This window comes from Cherax quadricarinatus, chromosome 17, assembly GCF_038502225.1.
Source record: "Cherax quadricarinatus isolate ZL_2023a chromosome 17, ASM3850222v1, whole genome shotgun sequence".
NCBI lineage: Eukaryota > Metazoa > Arthropoda > Malacostraca > Decapoda > Parastacidae > Cherax > Cherax quadricarinatus.
The window spans coordinates 22,833,434-22,853,982 of NC_091308.1; the positions used below are offsets into that span (position 1 = coordinate 22,833,434).

General features: G+C 43.9%; 1 protein-coding gene across 1 annotated transcript in view; it reads left to right on the forward strand.

Annotated features, from left to right (window-relative positions):
• The first annotated feature begins 871 nt into the window (after window positions 1-871).
• Window positions 872-20,549, forward strand: part of LOC128686392 (bifunctional 3'-phosphoadenosine 5'-phosphosulfate synthase) — a 103,433-nt gene continuing 83,755 nt past the window's right edge. The window contains exon 1 of the mRNA XM_070085865.1: window positions 872-1,025. Within this exon, the coding sequence (XP_069941966.1) occupies window positions 993-1,025 (33 nt within the window). The 5' untranslated portion in view covers window positions 872-992. The remainder of the gene's footprint in view (window positions 1,026-20,549) is intronic.

Below are 20,549 nucleotides of genomic sequence, written 5' to 3' on the forward strand. Positions count from 1 at the left end.
CCGTCTTGTGGCATAAAAGCTTCTTTCTTGCTGTCCTCGAAGTGGATCCAAGTGTGGTACTCTCTCTCTCTCTCTCTCTCGTTGACTTCTTGACATGTTAGCAAAGAATGTTCCATTATCACCTAATGGAGGTGACTGAAAATTCTCCAAGGCTCTTCGTGTCTCTTATAATCAGTGGTTTGTTGGGCTGTGGTTTGGTGGACTGTGGTGTGGTGGATTGTGGTGTGGTGGACTGTGGTTTGGTGGACTGTGGTGTGGTGGATTGTGGTGTGGTGGATTGTGGTGTGGTGGACTGTGATTTGTTGGACTGTGGTTTGTTGGACTGTGGTTTGGTGGACTGTGGTGTGGTGAACTGTGCTTTATTGGACTGTGGTGTGGTGGACTGTAGTTTGGTGGACTGTGGTTTGGTGGACTGTGGTTTGGTGGACTGTGGTTTGTTGTACTTTGGTTTGTTGGACTGTGGTGTGGTGAATTGTGGTGTCGTGGACTTTGGTGTCGTGGACTTTGGTGTGTTGGACTTTGGTGTGTTGGACTTTGGTGTGTTGGACTTTGGTGTGTTGGACTTTGGTGTGTTGGACTTTGGTGTGTTGGACTTTGGTGTGTTGGACTTTGGTGTGTTGAACAGTGGTGTGTTGGACTTTGGTGTGTTAGACAGTGGTGTGGTGGACTGTGGTGTGGTGGACTGTGGTGTGGTGGACTGTGGTGTGTTGGACTTTGGTGTGGCGGATTGTGCTGTGGTGGACTGTGGGGTATTGGACACTGGTGTGTTGAACTGTGGTGTTTTTGACTGTGGTGTGGTGTGAACGGTAATGTGGTGTGAACGGTAATGTGGTGTGGAAGGCAATGTGACGTGGAAGGCAATGTGATGTGGTAGTCACTGTGATGTAATGGAGGGTGGTGTGTTGGACGGGAGTGGGGGCGGTCTATGGTGTGTTGGACTCAATAATGAGTGTGGAAGGTGTCAGTAGAGTTAGTACCGTCATTGGAGGAGGATGTTTCACAACGCTCCTCGGTTCACCAGTGAGGTAAAGTTTTCAATTGTTTGCCAGCCTGAGGCGTTGACGAGGCTTCATAGTTTTTTTTTCACCTCGCAAACTTGGTTTTGTTGTTCGAGTAGTATTCCAAGAGTTGTTAAAACGGTTTAGGACTGAATTGGTTCTTTTTTCCAAAAGTACAAAATACGTGATTATACACAAATAACCCGCACATAGAAGAGAGGAGCTTACGACGACGTTTCGGTTGTAAGCTCTCTTCTATGTGCGGGTGTATCGTTCCAGTCACGGTATTGTGCCTTTTTTGTTATTTACATGATTATTTTAGTTTATAAGGCGAAGAAGATAATGTAATTGTTATGTTATAACATGAAACTGTTTAACCTCTATGTGGTCATGACGTGTGTGTGGAGTGTAGACGAAACTGCTGCCGCATATCACCGGTGATCTTATACTACTACTACTACTACTAATAATAATAATATACTTTATTTCAGCATGATACAATATTTGTACATAGATGAATAACATTTGGGTGTACACACAAAAAGCCCCTAAATACGCAGAGCTTTTCGGGCAAACTTAAGATAAATAAAGCAGTAACAATAGGAGTAATTTTATGAAGTCACTTGGGTGACTAAGTATAAATTTAGGAATTACAATGAATACAAGAGAATTGAATATCCTATTAGTTCATGCTATATGGCTGTTATCAAGTTTAATTTCTAAGGAATTACAAGTTTGATTATTAACTTAAAAGGGACACGATCACTTTTTAATGTTTGGGAGGATTACAGATATTGAGTGTAAGTTTATATTGTTTTACATGTATTCGTGACATTGAGAATATGGAAATGTAGTTTTCGCATATTTAGCTGTTGCTGGGATATGTTAGGGAGATGAGATGTGTTTTGGCACTGGTTTTGAAAATGCTGGCCGAGACTGGTTCTGGTCTTGAACTCAGACCATTTTCCTTTGTCGTCTTAAGCGATCTAATACAGCGAATGTCTGACTTACTTTAACACAATTATCAAAGTGTTAATGTAAGTTGTCACTGATGAGGTACGGTATGGGAGTATCCGTGTCGTTGACAGGAAACTGTGCCTTATCGAGGTCAGCCTGCCAAGGGCGAGGCTGTGTCCACACGGTCACTTAACACTTTCTAAACAAACATTATTTAATGGATTAATCAGTGGTAGAGCGTTTGGCTCACAAAAAAATTAGAGTTCAGATCTTAGACTGAGTAAGATGATATGCATGGACAAGTCTTGCACCTGCTACCCCTGTTTACCTAGCAAATTAATTCCTAGGTGTTCGTCGGCTGTTGTGGATCCCATCCTAAGGGGAAGAACATAAGAACCCTAACGGAAATATGAAACACTGCTAGTTTTTTTTTTTTTGGGGGGGGGGGGAACTCTAGAGCAGACGTGGGCAAACTGTTGTTCCCGAAGCTAAAATGTGCTGCTCCCAAGACAGTATTGGGTTTCAATGCCATTCCTAAATTTTTTTTATTAATCTATAGTAGTATCGTTTGTAACAATATTAGAATATATATATATATATATATATATATATATATATATATATATATATATATATATATATATATATATATATATATATATATATATATATGGGTAATTCAAATTATCTCTTCAAGCATCCATATGTATTGTGTGTCCAGACTGCTGTTTAAACTCGCTGAACATAATTAAAACTTACTTTAAACAAGTACGGGTGATCCAACTAGACTCTGCACCATCACTCTTCATGCAGTACACGGTGGTAGCCGAACATTAGTAGTGCAGTGTAGATAAGTACTTTTCATATTAATAAATATTTAGATTGATATTAGTAATAAATCCCTTGTTTAAAATGACTGAGCAACAGAAGATACCTGCAGTATACTTGGTCACGTACCGGACCTTGACCAGGCCTCGCGGTGAATCAGGGCCTGATCAACCAGGCTGTTAATCCGCCCGCACATAAACCGACGTACGAGCCACAGCCTGGCTGGTCTGGTACTGACTTTAGGTGCCTGTCCAGTGCCCTCTTGAAGACAGCCAGGGGTCTGTTGGTAATCTCCCTTATGTATGCTGGGAGGCAGTTGAACAGTCTTGGGCCCCTGGCTCTTATTGTGTTCTCTCAGCGTACTCTGGGCACCTCTGCATTAACATCTGCCAAGTCTTTTGCTTTCGTAAGGAGTGATTTTCGTGTGCAGATTTGGGACTAGGCCCTCTAGGATTTTCCAAGTGCATATTATGCCTCTCAGTTGTGTTCAAGGGACTTAAGGCGTTCCTAGGCCTCTCGATGTTGATCTTCAGCTTTTGGGCCTCTTGGGAGGGTTTCATAGTAGCTCCCAGGTTTCTTTACTGAATTGAGCTGCAGCTTCCCTGCATCTAGTGTTAAAACATCTTGCATGGTTTGAATTGCAGAGGGCTAGGATCATATGTTACTGTGGATACCATTCTCGAATTGCACAAAAGCCGAAACAAGTTATGCATGATGGGGGAAAGCAACCCATCCTCACGTTTTCTGACGCATTTCAGTGCGTTTTCTTCACACGGCCTGAATAAACAGTTTTATACCTGCTAACTCGGTCACTGATTCAACCCAAGTTACTCTTAAGTTAAGGTATGTTACATCAGATTATTGCACTTGTCAGTAAAAAAAAATCGCCTGACATTAGTGTTTATTATAAGATGACGTCTCGGTGGTGCTGGCCCTATGGCTGGGACATAGTAAAATGGTGTGAGGCTGTATTCTAGCATATTGTTTTTATATGGTACTCGACATCAATTAATATTTTTTCTTAAAAAAAATATTATTTGAAATATGTTTTTAAGTAGGTTAAGTCAGTTGGGGTTAGGTTACATAAACCTGTAGAAATGTGTAACGACAATTTTTACTCGACAAAAGTAAATTAAAAAAGAATGCTGCGATTGGATTGGCAACATGGTGGTCGAGAGAAAACTGGCAAAATTAAAATTTGTACCTTATCACCGGTAGTTTGTTGTGCACATCTCTGTGCTCATCCTGAGTGGTAGCGCAGAAAAAAAGGGGAATACAGAGGTCACAATGGGTCTTTATCAGGCCCCACCAGGTATATTTATATCACGAAAAAATTTATTAGTTATTTCATATATTAGTTTCTTTGTACAATAGGACGTTAAAATCTCAAAACATTTATGTATCTTATTACCACTAAAACATTAGTCACTATTGGGATTCGGTCTCTTCAAAAACAGTTTCAGGATTTCATATATCTTATTAATTAGATATTTTACCATATCCTGCAGGGTTTGCATGGAGGTACCTCCCTGGTTGGATGTTTAAGCACCCTTAAGATATGGTGCTCCAGTGCATGGCCCTATTTGTCTACACACTGCATTAGACGTCATTGGCATATCTTTATAAACCATACTGACACACACAAAGCCTAGCCTTAGTCTAGTAATAACGACATCTTGCAATCTACTGACCTTATTACTTTCTCCATAAATATGTTTAACTTTACTCATTTCATTATGGTGGACAATTGATCCGCTAGTTCCTGTTTCTTCTATTTCGCCTTCTTCAGACTCGCTTGTTAGTACTTTTCCAACAATATTTTTTTTATACTTCTACTTGAGAAAACAGAATTATAGTGAAAGAATAATCCCGAGTACCTGCTAGCCTTTTAGTAAATCACGGTAGCAGCAACTTTTGGCTTACCATGGTGTGAGTGTCATCACCCGTGTCCACTTCTCACTACCCCACTCCTCCCCCAGCGTTCCACGGGATTGTGTTGCAGCACATGTTTAGTGGCTGTCTGTGCAGTGACACGTCTGCTTCTGATAAACATTGTTAAACTTGTTACAAAAAACACGATTTCTAATAAGCAGAGAGATCTCCTGTGAATACTAGAAAGGGCTGCCCTTCTAGCATTCAGCCTGTTACTGGGTTTTCGTAACAAGTAGTCAGTATCCTGGTCCAATTATCCATTATAATTCAGTATGATTCAATAGTGCTTCAGGATTACAACTGGTAGGCTACGAAATAAATTAAAATTTAATAAGTTTATTAATAATAATGTCTAGGAGTATAAAATTAAATTAATCACAGTAATCAAAATAATAATAATCACTTCTCTCGTGTACAGAAATATTGTGCTGAAGGCACATATAACATTTATGTCTTAAGTACCGTCTGGTACATTGTTAACATTTAATAACCTAATACATATATATACAAATAAGTTTGTGTGTACGTGTAAGTGCTCTAAGTAGTTCGGTATGTCTCACGACTCGACTAGACTTAAACCAGTGACTGACAAAGTCCTCACATAATCTAACTTCTTGACCACCTGGCAATCAGAACAGCTTGCTTGAACAATAAACGACCGCTAAGCCCAATAGCAATATAACAAGCAACTGCGACACAATCAGGAACAAGAAGATAATATAACGACACTAAGTAGGGACCATCTGCAGATCCTCCACAAAAGTCACAAAACTCCCATACTACTGAATCTAAGTTCAGCATAAGAAAATTCCCGACTGTGACAGTACACAGATACCAGTACAAGTTAGGTCAGAAGCTACAGCTCAGGACCTGAGTTGCTCAGAGTGTGTATGCGACACACAACCTCAGTACAATGTCGAAAATCACTAAGTCTAGACAGTGTTCTGTGAACAGAGTTCTACTGAACCAACAAGATATGGAAAATTAAAATTACCTGGATGTATCTCATTAGATTCATACTAGTAATTTAATAAAAGTAACGAAGATAATTATTCTTTATCAAGGTTACAGAGACATGTAGGAATTTTAGGACATCCTAGGTCGCAAAAAATGTCCTCCTTCGATACCTACTCCACTCATATCTCCACAAGTCACTCTGGACTTATATTAATTTCAAATGAAATATACATCTCCAGGAATTCTGGTACAACATTAATATAAATATGTGGACTGTATATTAAATTTAAAAAAATGACTACATATACATTGAAGGAGAATTTATCTTAATACCACTCGCCATTTAGTCTGGAGATTACTTGGTGTGTTGTACACAAACCCCCTGCCTAAAATATGAAGAAAATACTGGCCAGAATTTCAACATAAATATATAGACATGACTTAGCTGGGGTTCCCTGACTGTCCTGTCCACTCGCTTTCTCAAGTTCTGCAGGACTGCAATTCCAACAATTTTTGCTCCTATTTGGGAGGTTTCAACCACAATTTAACCTCCAGAGCGACGATATTTATGCACATTTCACTAGCGTGCCTTTGCCCAGTTCAAAACAATGGCGTCTCGGGGATGAAGATAGTTTTTCCCCATGCGACGCTCACCCACTCTCGCTGGTTCTTTATTCTATTTACAAATTAATTTTTATTAACTACAATGTATTCCATCTAATTTACATACAAAATACACTGTATTTTCGGAAAATATACAGTATTTTCCACAGTTTCGCCAGCCACTCCATTTTCTCGTTGTCTTTGACAGAGACATATTGGTAGTTATCAAAGATAGTAATTGTCGAGTATGATCTGGATAGTGACTGAAAACCTTTCATGGATGTGATGAGATCTGAGGGACTACCGCCGTGTGGCCACACGATGTAGTTGAACAGTTGTTGAGCATGCACGATGACATTGACAGCAGCTGTTGGTGACATTTCGAACATTCCAAGGCACTTGCTGAACGATGACTTGTTGCCTTTCTGGAGACACCTATGCTTATTAATGAGCGATGGAAGCACAGCACACAGCAAGGGTCTTAGAAAAAATGTTCTCAAGGTCACTGACAGGCTTGACCCCTGTTGCCCTTGTCAAGCTTCTTGACAACGTTCATCGTCTTGACAGGGTTACTGATAGGGTAAAAGAACCCATCAAGGAAACCGATGATGAACTTACTCATTATCTCTTCTCTAATCGCAATGGAATGAACAATTTGGACTGCAACGGGATTGTACAGATGAGGGAGATGATCCTCCAGTGGATGAGGGTAGTTTTATACTCCCGCAGCAATGAGACCTCGATCATGTGCATCTAAGAAATGCCGGTACTTCAACTCTTCCTTGTTCTGTTTTAGCACAGTCGGACCTGGTGGATGAGCAGAGTAGATGTAGTCCGTACAGGCTCACACATTCACAATGATGGGGACTATGTCAATCCACTCAGAAACAAACTCGTACCCTTAACTCATTTGCCAATCTTGATGGCAGTCTGGTGAGCAGACTGCCATCAAGATTGCCTTAAATGTTTTATGGAAAAGAAGCCTAGATATTGGAGTCATCGCAAAGTCATAAAAAAAATTGCTATTGTCCCACTCCACAAAGGTGGTAATAAAGAAAAAACTACAGACTAATAGTCCTAACATCCCCCATTATCAAGATCTTTGAAAGGGTTTTAAAAATCAATATTGCCAATTACGTGGAATTGCAGTAGTTGCACCACCCAGGCCAACATGAATTTAGAACAGGTTTCCTGCCTTTCTCAACTGCTGGACCATTACGACATGGTCTTGGATGCACTTGAAGACAGACCAGATGATGTATATACTGACTTTGCAAACGCCTTTGACAAATGCTACCATGGGGTAACTGCACACAAAATGCGTGCAAAGGGAATAACTGGGAAGGTTGGCAGAAAGATTTTTAACTTCCTTACAAATAAAACCCAAAGAGTAATAGTAAACGGAGTGAAATCAGGGCTTGCTACGGTACTCTCCCCGTTCCTCTTCCTCATTCTCATTTCTGACATAAACTGGGATCATACATCATTTACAGACGATACTAGAATCTATAGGACAGTAGCAACCATAGAAGGCACAGCGAGTCTCCACCCAGTGAAGTGCAAAGTTTCAACACAGTTCAGAGAATGTTATGACCCGAAGTGCCCAGACCATCATGTAAAAGGAACGTGGTGCTGCAGAGAAACGGAAAATGATTAACGGTTTTTTAGACAAAGAAACAACTACCTCTTCAAGGGGGGCTCCTTGGCGTGGTGAAGAGGCTCTTGGTCTGAGGAATTAGCCCTGTCGGTCTTCTTCCTCAGACCGAACCTAATTACCCCCCATTCTCCCCTCCCCTATCCCATCCTCCCCATCCTCCCCTTTTTCCATTCCTCCTCCTCCTCCTCACCCCTCCCTTTTGCCCTTCCTCTTTTTAGCCTTCGTGATTTCTCCCACAGGCGCGCTAGTTCCTAGGTAGGGGAAAGGACACCGGGGTCGATCCCATTCCGTTGAGGTTTCTTGGCGGTGGCGTAGTTTGCCGTGGAATCTGGATTGCCTAGGGATGTCCCGATCCCTCTCCGGTATCCCGGAGTAGCTTTGGGTGTCTTTTGGGCGACGGGTGTATCTCTGGAAGCCACCTTTCGGATTCCGGGGGTGGTGGCTGAAGGAGGTATGCTTTGTGGCGGATATCCGGCCGCCCTCTCTTTTGTCCACCGAGGTAGCTCGGCAGATGTGAGGTTGCTATCCCGGATTGCTGGTTTACTGGCATGAAGGGTAGGGTATGGCACGGGTTCCATGCTGCATCTGCGCTACTAGCGGTGTCGAGTCCTCTTGGGCGCGGAGGGAGATTTCCGGCCCTTTCATTCCTCCTGGGAACTATTCCTCCCCGCTCCCCCCTTTTTTTATTCTTTTTTTTGTTTTTATTTTCTTTTCTTCTTTCTTTTTTTTTCTTAAAAACAAAAAGCAAAGGAGTAACCTAACCATGGCAGCCCTAGTCCATGAAACCACTACCCCCGGGCCCCTTCTTGATACCGCACCCCATTCTGACCCTGCCTTGTGTTTAGACCACTCTTCGGACACTCCTGATGCCCCTGTACCTCTTGCTGGTGCTGTTTCCTCACCCGCTTCAGGTACCGGGGCTTCGACTGACTCCTTCGATTTGTCTGAACTCCGCTCTCCTTTGACTATGCTTCCGGCTTCTCCCTCTACGGTACGGCAATTTTCGAATCGCCCACCCATTTCATGCCGGACCAACTCCGGTCCTACTCCTAAACGCCAACGTCAATCTCCTGATGATGCTCCGTCGTTACCTTCCCATTCTACTCGGAAACGACCGACACGTCAAGCACTCCCTCTCCACGCTCAGTTTCGGACCACACAATGGACTAAATTCTTTACTTTAAGACCAACTTCTTCTTCTGCCTACCTTTCTGACCATAGTATTGCCAAAGCGCTCCTGCGTCATGTTGGCAGAGATATTTCATTTCACGCTCTCAAGAGCGGTACGCGCATCGTCACTGTCCAGAATGCTACCCAAGCTCATGATCTTTCTCTCCTTTCGAATATCGATACTACTCCTATCACTATTGAAAAACATCTTTCTCTCAATTCTTGTAGTGGTACTGTCATTCTGCCCCATACCATAGTCCAACAGAATTTCCAGTCATGTGGCAATGACATTTTTGAACAGCTGGAACTCCAGGATCTCCCAATCCTCAAAGTAGACACTTATGTCCTTCCTGCCCGGGGGCGGAGACGTTACCCTTGCAATGTGGCTCGTTTAACTTTTGACAGCCGAGAACTCCCGTCCTCTGTATATGTCGCGGGACATCGGTTACAAGTTCGAAAGGTGATACCTACACCGCAACAATGTAGAAATTGCTGGCGTTTTGGTCACCCAGCGAAATATTGCAGATCTATGGCCGAATGCCCAGTCTGTGGTGCCGACAACCATTCTAATACATCTTGCAGTCAACCTCCATCTTGCCTTAATTGTAATGAAGCTCACCCTTCGTACTCCCGCCGTTGCCAGGTCTACTTAAATGAACGTGAAATCCGTTGCCTCAAAGAGGCAGAAGGTCTCCCTTATGCTATGGCAGTTACTCATCTCCGCCTCCAAGGGAGACTACCCCGTGTTTCTTATTCTCGTGTTTCCAAACGTCCCCCCACTTCTGGGGTCCCATCTTCTGCAGCCTCCTCTGTTGTTACCCCTCCCATAGCCACTACGGCATCTAATCCTTTTGCTGTCCTTGGCTCTGACGTCCCGACTACAACTCAGTCTGTTCTCACATCTTCGCGTCCTTCCTCACAAGCCCCAGTATCGACAAGACCTCGTACGACACCTAATACCAATCGCCCCTCTACTCAGAAGTCCAAAAAATCCACATTGCTCAAATCTTCTTTGCCCCTTCCTTCCCTTCTTCCACCTCCACACGTTACCTTTCCAGTCTCTGTACCTAGTTCTTCCCCTCTCTCTGGCTCTATTACAAGTGTGGAGATTCACCCTCCTCCTCGTACTATGCCTTCCACCCCCGTCCCCTCCCAAGTTTCTCCCTCTTCTGTCACCTCCCAGGTTTCTACCTCTTCTGTCCCCCCCCACACTTCATCTCCAGTCCCTTACACTTTTCCCTCCCCCTCTACTTTGGTACAGTCCATTACTGTCCCAATCTTTACTCACCCTCCTCCTCCTATCTCCAATATGGTTTCCCATACATCTTTGAATTCAGAAACACTTGAAGCCATTTCAGAATATATTGCAGAGACTAAACCTTCAATGGACACTGATTCACTTCCTGTTCCTTCTCTTCCCTCTCCTCCATCTTCACAACCCCATTCTTCGCAACGCTCCGTTCCTTCGCTACTTGAACATCTTCCAATGCCACCACACGTTGACTTTTCTAACCCCTCTAGTCCGTAGGTGCCTTTACCTACAGATTCCTGATATTTTCTTCATCGCCAATCATGGCCTATTTACAGTGGAATATCCGCGGCCTCAGGGGTAATCGGGGTGAGCTTCAGATGTTGCTTTCCAGGTTTTCCCCTGTTGGTGCTTGCTTACAAGAACCAAAATTACACTCGGCTGTTTTCCAACCTATCTCAGGCTATAATTTATTGTATTCTTCGGATCCTTTCTCAGATGGGACCTTTAATGAAAGTGCCCTTCTTCTACGCAATGATATTCCGTACTGTCAACTATTTGTCCATACCTCGCTGCATTACACTGCAGCCCGTATCCACTTGAATAAGTGGTTTACAATATGTTCTTTATATCTCTCTCCTTCTCGAGCATTTTCTATCCCAGACTTTGCCTTTCTTGTTTCATCCTTACCACCACCACTTCTGTTACTTGGTGATTTTAATGCCCACCATTTCCTCTGGGGGGGGTCTCATTGTGACTCACGTGGCATTCAGTTGGAGGCTTTTCTTGCCTCTCACCCCCTCCATGTTTTAAATACGGGTACTCCCACCCATTTTGATCCTCGTACTCATACTCTCTCTTGCATCGATCTATCAGTCTGCTCTTCCTCCACTGCACTAGACTTCACCTGGTCTGTTCTACCAGACTTACATGACAGCGATCATTTTCCGATCATTCTTACTTCTCCTTCCTATTCACCACCTTCCCGTAGCCCTCGCTGGCAATTTGATCGGGCAAATTGGGATCTTTACTCACACCTCACTGCTTTTAGTGAGGTTCCTTCTTCATCCTCCATTGATGAGCTCCTACACATCTTCTCGACATCAGTTTATACCGCAGCTTCTCATTCTATACCCCAAACCTCAGGCAGGCATTCTCAGAAGTGCGTGCCTTGGTGGTCTCCTGCTTGTGCTCGTGCAGTACGTTTGAAACGTGCTGCATGGGGCAGGTACCGGTACAATAGAACCGCTGAGAGACTTGTTGATTTTAAGCAGAAGCGTGCGATCGCTCGCCGTGTCATCCGTGAAGCTAAACGCACTTGTTGGCGAGACTATGTTTCCACCATCACCTCTGCTTCTTCTATGAGTGCAGTCTGGAAAAAAGTGAGGAAATTGAGTGGTAAATACTCTCCTGACCCGGCTCCTGTTCTACGGGTCACTGGTGTTGATATAGCAAACCCTCTCGACGTTGCCATTGAACTTGGCACACATCTGGTCCGTATTTCCCGAGGGCTCCATCTATGCCCCTCGTTTCTTTCCTCAAAGTCTGCCAGAGAGTTAGTACCCTTGGACTTTTCTTCTCTCGGAGAAGAACAGTATAATGTGCCTTTTACACTTCAAGAACTGGAGGCAACGCTCTCAGCTTGCCGATCATCGGCAGCTGGGCCTGATGACATTCATATTCGTATGTTACAACATTTACATCGGTCAGCCCTTGTAGTCCTCTTACACCTCTTCAATCTTATTTGGGCACAAGGAGTTCTTCCCCAGCTGTGGAAATCTGCCATTGTTCTCCCTTTCCGCAAACCGGGTACTACAGGACATGATGCCTCCCACTATCGCCCCATCGCTCTTACAAGTGCAGTTTGCAAAGTGATGGAACGCCTCGTAAATCGACGTTTAATGTGGTATTTAGAGACTCACAACAGTCTCTCCGCTAGTCAATATGGCTTTCGTAAGGGTCGTTCTACCATAGACCCCTTACTACGCTTGGATACGTATGTTCGTAATGCCTTTGCGAATAATCACTCAGTTATTGCCATATTTTTTGACCTTGAGAAGGCATATGACACAACTTGGAGGTATAATATTTTGGCCCAGGCCCATTCCTTAGGCCTCCGAGGCAATCTACCATCCTTCCTTAAGAACTTTTTAACTGACAGACATTTCCGTGTTCGAGTCAATAATGTTCTTTCCCCGGACTTCGTCCAAGCTGAAGGTGTCCCTCAGGGATGTGTTCTAAGCACAACACTTTTTCTCCTTGCTATAAATGATTTGGCCTCTGTTCTTCCACCCAATATTTGGTCATCACTCTATGTTGATGACTTCGCTATTGCTTGTGCAGGCGCTGACTGTCACCTTATTGCAGTTTCTCTCCAGCATGCGGTCGACCGTGTTTCCACTTGGGCCACCACACATGGGTTTAAATTTTCAAGTACCAAAACTCACCAAATTACTTTCACTAGACGCTCTGTTATCTCCGATCATCCTTTGTATCTCTATGGCTCCCGTATCCCCGAACGTGATACAGTCAGGTTTCTAGGCCTTCTCTTTGACCGTCGGTTAACCTGGAAACCTCACATTACCTCTCTGAAGGCAACTTGTCACAGCCGGCTAAACCTTCTTAAAACCCTTGCTCATCTTTCCTGGGGAGCTGATCGTCGAACTCTGCTTCGCCTACATTCAGCCCTCGTTTTATCGAAACTCGATTATGGTGACCAGATTTATTCCGCGGCCTCTCCTGCTACTCTCTCTAGCCTTAACTCTATCCATCACCAAGGCTTACGTTTGTGCCTTGGTGCTTTTCGCTCTTCCCCTGTTGAGAGCCTCTATACAGAAGCAAATGTTCCATCCTTGTCTGATCGCCGTGATGCCCATTGCCTTCGTTACTATGTACGCTCTCACGATCTACACAATCCTTCCATTTATAGAATGGTCACCGATATTAGTAGACATTCTTTATTCGTTCGCCGCCCCTGTTTGCTCCGTCCCTTTTCTCTTCGCCTACTTTCACTCTTGTCTTCCCTTCAGTTACCACCTTTATATGTTCATGTAGCATCTCACTTTTCCCTACCCCCCTGGGAAGTTCCAGCTGTTCGGGTCTGTTCTTTCTCACTCCCTTGCTCGAAAGCTCAACTGCCTACGGTGGCTTCCCGCTCTCTTTTTCTTGATCACTTCCACTCTCATTCTCATGCCACCGCTGTGTACACAGATGGCTCTAAGTCTTCAGACGGCGTCGGATTCGCAGCAGTGTTTCCGGACAGCGTCGTACGAGGGCATTTACTATCTTCAGCTAGCATTTTTACTGCTGAACTGTATGCCATTCTTGCAGCACTTATTCGTATCGCATCTATGCCTGTGTCATCATTTGTAGTAGTCTCAGACTCCCTTAGTGCTCTACAGGCTATACGAAAATTTGATACATCTCATCCCCTAGTTCTCCGTATCCAACTTTGGCTACGCCGTATCTCTACCAAACATAAAGATATTGTTTTTTGTTGGGTCCCTGGTCATGTCGACGTACAGGGCAATGAACAGGCAGACACTGCTGCGCGGTCAGCAGTATATGACCTACCAATTTCCTATCGAGGTGTTCCATTTCTGGACTATTTTGCTGCAATAGCTACCCACCTTCGCACCCGTTGGCAACAACGTTGGTCAACTCTGCTCGGTAACAAACTTCATTCTATTAAACCGAGCATAGGTTACTGGCCGTCTTCTTGTCATCAGTGCCGAGGTTGGGAGACCACTCTCTCCCGCCTTCGCATTGGCCACACTCGTCTTACTCATGGGTATCTCATGGAGAGGCACCCTGTTCCTCTCTGTGAGCAGTGTCAAGTTCCAGTATCGATTAGCCACATTCTGTTAGACTGCCCTCTCTATCAACGAGCACGCAGAATTTACCTCCAACGTCGTCTTCGTTCTCCTACTCTCTCTTTACCTTCCCTTCTTGCTGATGGACCCTCCTTTAATCCTGACTCTCTCATTGACTTCTTGACAACGACTGATTTACTCCACAAACTCTGATGATACTTTTCGCACTCCCCTCAGCCCTTTCTGGTTCAGTCTCTTGCTGCCCTTTACCCTTTCACCATCCACTGCCCCGCTGTTATCCGTAACCTGTTGCTCATCCATCTCCCTTTTGCCACCTGATGCCCTCGCTTCCTTCCTGCCCTGCAGCGCTGTATAGTCCTTGTGGCTTAGCGCTTCTTTTTGATTATAATAATAATAATAATAAAACAACGAGGAACTAATCAGAGACATAAGTTACAAAAGCAATATACTCTGATCACAGCAACATAGAAGTTCAAACGAGTATTAACTCAGGGTTAGGGAACTGCACCACTAATGTTAGAGACTGGATGTTCAGTAAGTTTAATTTTATAAACCATAGAACTGACTGGGAAAAAATAAACCAAGAGCTATCAGACATATCCTGGGAATCCAACATGAGTACCCTAAATCTCCACCAGTGCCTAGAGAAGTTTAATATAGAAGCATACAAGTATGTATGAAGCACGTACCATTGAGGAAACCCAGATCAGATATAATAGTGTAGGAGATGGTACAGAAGAAAACGGGTTACTGAATTGCTTAAAAACACGAATACATATGTTGCAACAGAGGAAAGATAGCCTTAGCCGAGAGATCACTGAATTAGAGCAAAAATTTGTCATACCTAACAGAAAAAGTACAAAGGAAACAAAGGGCCATACAGGATATTACCTGGAGTTTACCTGGAGAGAGTTCCTGGGGTCAACGCCCCCGCGGCCCGGTCTGTGACCAGGCCTCCTGGTGGATCAGAGCCTGATCAACCAGGCTGTTGCTGCTGGCTGCACGCAAACCAACGTACAAGCCACAGCCCGGCTGGTCAGGAACCGACTTTAGGTGCTTGTCCAGTGCCAGCTTGAAGACTGCCAGGGGTCTGTTGGTAATCCCCCTTATGTATGCTGGGAGGCAGTTGAACAGTCTCGGGCCCCTGACACTTATTGTATGGTCTCTTAACGTGCTAGTGACACCCCTGCTTTTCATTGGGGGGATGGTGCATCGTCTGCCAAGTCTTTTGCTTTCGTGGTGAGTGATTTTCGTGTGCAAGTTCGGTACTAGTCCCTCTAGGATTTTCCAGGTGTATATAATCATGTATCTCTCCCGCCTGCGTTCCAGGGAATACAGGTTTAGGAACCTCAAGCGCTCCCAGTAATTGAGGTGTTTTATCTCCGTTATGCGCGCCGTGAAGGTTCTCTGTACATTTTCTAGGTCAGCAATTTCACCTGCCTTGAAAGGTGCTGTTAGAGTGCAGCAATATTCCAGCCTAGATAGAACAAGTGACCTGAAGAGTGTCATCATGGGCTTGGCCTCCCTAGTTTTGAAGGTTCTCATTATCCATCCTGTCATTTTTCTAGCAGATGCGATTGATACAATGTTATGGTCCTTGAAGGTGAGATCCTCCGACATGATCACTCCCAGGTCTTTGACGTTGGTGTTTCGCTCTATTTTGTGGCCAGAATTTGTTTTGTACTCTGATGAAGATTTAATTTCCTCGTGTTTACCATATCTGAGTAATTGAAATTTCTCATCGTTGAACTTCATATTGTTTTCTGCAGCCCACTGAAAGATTTGGTTGATGTCCGCCTGGAGCCTTGCAGTGTCTGCAATGGAAGAAACCAAAATATTTACATTCCTATGCAAAATCCACACTTAGAACTACCTGTAGAACTGGCTCATTATTGAGAGGAGATTCGTATACTGACGATGAACAGGAAATGAGTGAAATCCTAAAAGAACAGTATGAGTCGGTGTTCAGCAACCCACTAAATGACAGCAACGTAGAAAATGCAGAAACATTTTTCACTCCAGCAGAAGGCCGCCCAAACCAACTAACTGACATTAGAACAAATCCCATAGATTTCGAAAAAGAAATGGATAACATGCCCACTCACTCAGCACCTGGACCACGTTCATGGATTGTCCTATTTATAAAGAAGTGCAAAGTACCACTAGCACGAGCCCTCAGTATTTGGAGAAAGAGCTTAAATCTGTGTGAAATACCGGAGGCGTTAAAGAGTGCAGCCATAGTTCCTTTGCATAAGGGAGGTAGTAGAGCACAAGCTAAAAATTAGACTAGTAGCCCTAACTTCTCACATAAAAATCTTCGAAAGAGTGATGAGACGGCAGATTTCAAATTCCATGAACCAACATGGTTTTAGAGTAGGACGATCATGCCTGTCACAGCTACTGAACCACTATGGCAAAATTGCGGAGGAGTTGGAAGACGACCAAAACGCAGATGTGATTTACACAGATTTTGCAAAATCGTTTGACAAATGCGATAATGGAGTGGTAGCGCACAAAATGAGGGCCATGGGCATTACGGGGAAGGTAGGCAGATGGTTTTTCAGGTTCCTAACATACACAACACAGAAAGTAGTAGTAAACAGAGCAAGATCAAGTATCAGCGAGGTCAAATGCTCAGTGCCCCAAGGCACTGTCCTGGCACCTCAGCTGTTTCTGATCCTCATAGCAGACATGGATAAAAACACCTGTCACACTTCTGTATCATCATTTGCAGATGACACTAAAATATGCATGAAAGTCACTACGGTAGAGGACACTGAAAAATTACAGGAAGACATAAGCAAAGTTTTTCCAGTGGGCAGTGGAGAACAACTTGATGTTCAGTGGTGATAAGTTCCAGCTGCTTAGGCATGGAAAGAATGAAGAATTCAAAAGGAACACTATATGCAAAACTCAAAAGGGTCATCAAATAGAACGAAAGGAACACGTAAAAGACTTGGGAATAATTATATCAGCTGACCTTTCTTTTAAAGACCATGCTGTATAGTCCTTGTGGCTTAGCGCTTCTTTTTTTGATTATAATAATAATTTTAAAGACCATAATAAGACAAAGGTCACGACAGAAAGGAGGATGACGGGGTGGGTATTGAGAACTTTTCAAACAAGGGAAATAATGCCAGTGGTGACACTTCAAATTGTTAGTGCTCCCTTATTTAGAATATTGTTCAATGCTGACGGCCCCGTTCAAAGCAGGTGAAATATCAGAGCTGGAACAAATACAAAGCTCGTTTACGGCTCACATTGAGCCAGTAATGCACCTAAATTACTGGGAACGCCTTCAAGTCTTGAACATACTCATTGGAGCGGAGGAGAGAAACACAATGTATACTTGCCAAGTACTCGAGGGCCTGATCCCAAGTCTGCACACTGCCATAACAACATACTGGAGTGAGAGAGATGGGAGGAAATGCAAAATAAACCCAGTGAGGAGCAGGAGTGCGGTGGGGACAATAAAGGAACACTGTCAACATCCGGGGTCCCAGGCTATTCAACATCTTATCAAAAGATACCAGAAACACGGCTGGAACAGGTGTAGAAGCCTTCAAGAGTAAACTGGACAAGTATATTCAGGTGCCAGATCAACCAGGCTGTGATGGATATGTGGGGCAGTGGGCCTCCAGCAGCAAGAGCCTGGTTGACCAGGCAAGCACCAGGTAAGCTTGGCCCATGGCCGGGCTCCGAGAGTAGTGAAACACTCGAAACTCTTTAAAGGTATATCAAAGGTAAAGGTATATCCAAACTGGTATAAGCCAAGTCTTCCAGTGGGCCACTAACAATTTGATGCTCACCGAGGACAAATTTAAATTATTATGCTATGAAAGAATATAGTAAATGAAAGAAGATTAGAGTACAAGACAAACTCTTCTCATTAGAACGTGAGTTAAATGAGAAAGACTTGGGAGTGGTGTCAGAAGAATTAGCTTTCAAGGAGAACAACGTTATTGCAACTGCAAGGAAAATTATACCTTGGATAACTAGAACCTTCAAAGTAAGAAATGCCAAGACAATTATGATACTGCAATCACGTGGAACCTTCACGGCACACACAAGTGCGATAAAACACCTAAATTACTGGGAAAGTTTGAAGTTCCTCGACCTGTACTCCCTGGAACGCAGGTGGGAGAAATACATGATTATGTACACTTGGAAAATCCTAGAGGGATTAGTACCAAATTAGCGCACGAAAATCACTCTGTGAAAGCAAAAGACTCGGCAGACGATACAACATTCCAATGAAAAGCAGGGGAGCCACTAGCACGATAAGAGAACACAGTAAGCGTCAGGGGTCCAACACTGTTCAACTGCCTCCCAGCATACCTAAGGGGGTTTACCAATAGACCCCTGGCTATCTTCTAAAAGGCTTTGGGCAGTCGCCTAAAGTCAGTACCTGACCAGCCGGGCTGTGGTTCGTACGTCGGCTTACATGTGACCAACTGTAACAGCCTGGTTGATCAGGCCCTGATCCACCATGAGGCCTGGTCACAGACAGGGCAGTGGGGTAGGCATTGATCTCCGAAACCCTCTCCAGTTATACTCTTCCGATACTTTTTCTGTTGGCTGGAGTATTGCTGTATACCCTTCACAACTCATACGCTTAGGCATCTAAATTACTGGGAGCGCTTGAAGTCCCGAGAACTGTATCCCTTAGAACATATGCGAGAAAGATAAATAATAATCTACACCTGGAAGACACTGGAGGGATTGGTTCCAAACCTACACACCGAAATTACTACTTGTGAACAGACTGTAGGGGAGCAATGAATACATCGAGAACTCAGTACATATTAAGGGACTAGGACTCTTCAGTGCTTTCCCTTCATGCATTGGAGGATTACCAACAAACCGCTAGCTGTCTTCAAGAGGGAACTCAACAGATTACTTAAAAACAGTTCCTGATGGTGCATACGGACTGGGAGCGTTCGGCACTAACAGCTTCATCGACCAGGTCGCGGGGGCGTGAACCTCCTGAAGCGTCTCCAATTAAAGTATAGGTGTGGTGCTAACAGTCAGGCGCTAAACGCAAAGCCTTTCTTGACCTCAACTGGCAGTGCACGCATCTCCAACAGGTACTGGGTGATGTCCGAGTACATACCTTTCGATTTGCACGCATCTCATCAACAAGCATCTCGATAGCGTCATCAGTCATTGAGGTCTGGTCAGCATGCACATAATCACATTCAAACTTAAGACTGTTAAAACACTGGTCACAGTTGCGCACCAATGTTTATTATAACTTCCTCTTAAGTCATTGATGACTCCTGTTTATTAAGTATTACCTGCAGGTGACCATGAGGACATTCAGAAGCAGTCAACGAGTAGACTTGTTACAAATTATACAGTTATAATAAACAAAATATCAGCGTGAGAAAATGCTACCCTTCAACACCAAGAGTTTCTAGTAACTTGAATAAGAAACAGATGTTGAAAGTAGATAGATAACCGGTTTGTGGCTGTGAAACCAGACATACAAATTAGTAATGAAAAGCAGGTGTTTGTGTTGCTCTAAGGTAAGGAACACCTGTTACGAGTGCTGCTCCCTCTTCCTTTTTTTTCAGTTCTGTAATTTTTACGGTTTTACAAGTGTTCCGCAAATACTTTACAGCCTAGGAGCCATTTTTCTAACCTCAGCTCCTTTCAAAACCTTTCCCCTAGAAATATTATTATTATAGGGTTAATTTATGTGCATACGGTATTCTATTGAAAAAAAAGGAACGGCAATTAGGTTGGTGTATTGCGGGTTACTACGTAAGATTTAGGATAATAGTATTTTTTGTAACATGGTGATGAATAAGTTTGTGAAATAATGTTAGAATGCGTGTACTGACCTATATGTGGTTGCAGAGGTCGAGTCTTAGCTCCTAGACCTATTTGGGGTTGCAAGGGTCGAGTCATATCTCCTGGCCCCGCCTCGTCACTAATTGCTACTGAGTCCTCTCTCTCCCTGCTCAAGGAGCTTTTATCAAACCTCGTCTTAAAAGTATGTATGGTTCCCGCCTCCACTACGTCACTGTCTAGGCTATTCCACTTCCTGACAACTCTGACTGAAGAAATACTTCCTAACGTCCCTTTGACTCATAGGAGACTTCAGCTGCCAGTTGTGACCCCTTGTTTCTGTGTCCCATCTCTGGAACATCCTGTCTCTGTCCACCTTGTCTATTCTTCGCAGTATTTTATATGTCGTTATCATGTCTCCCCTGACCCTCCTGTCCTCCAGTGTCGTCAGGCCGAGTTCTCTTAACCTTTCTTCGTAGGACAATCCCCTTAGCTCTGGGACTAGTCTCGTTGCAAACCTGTGTGTGTACTCACCTATTTGTGGTTGCAGGGGTCGAGTCCTAGCTGTGTGT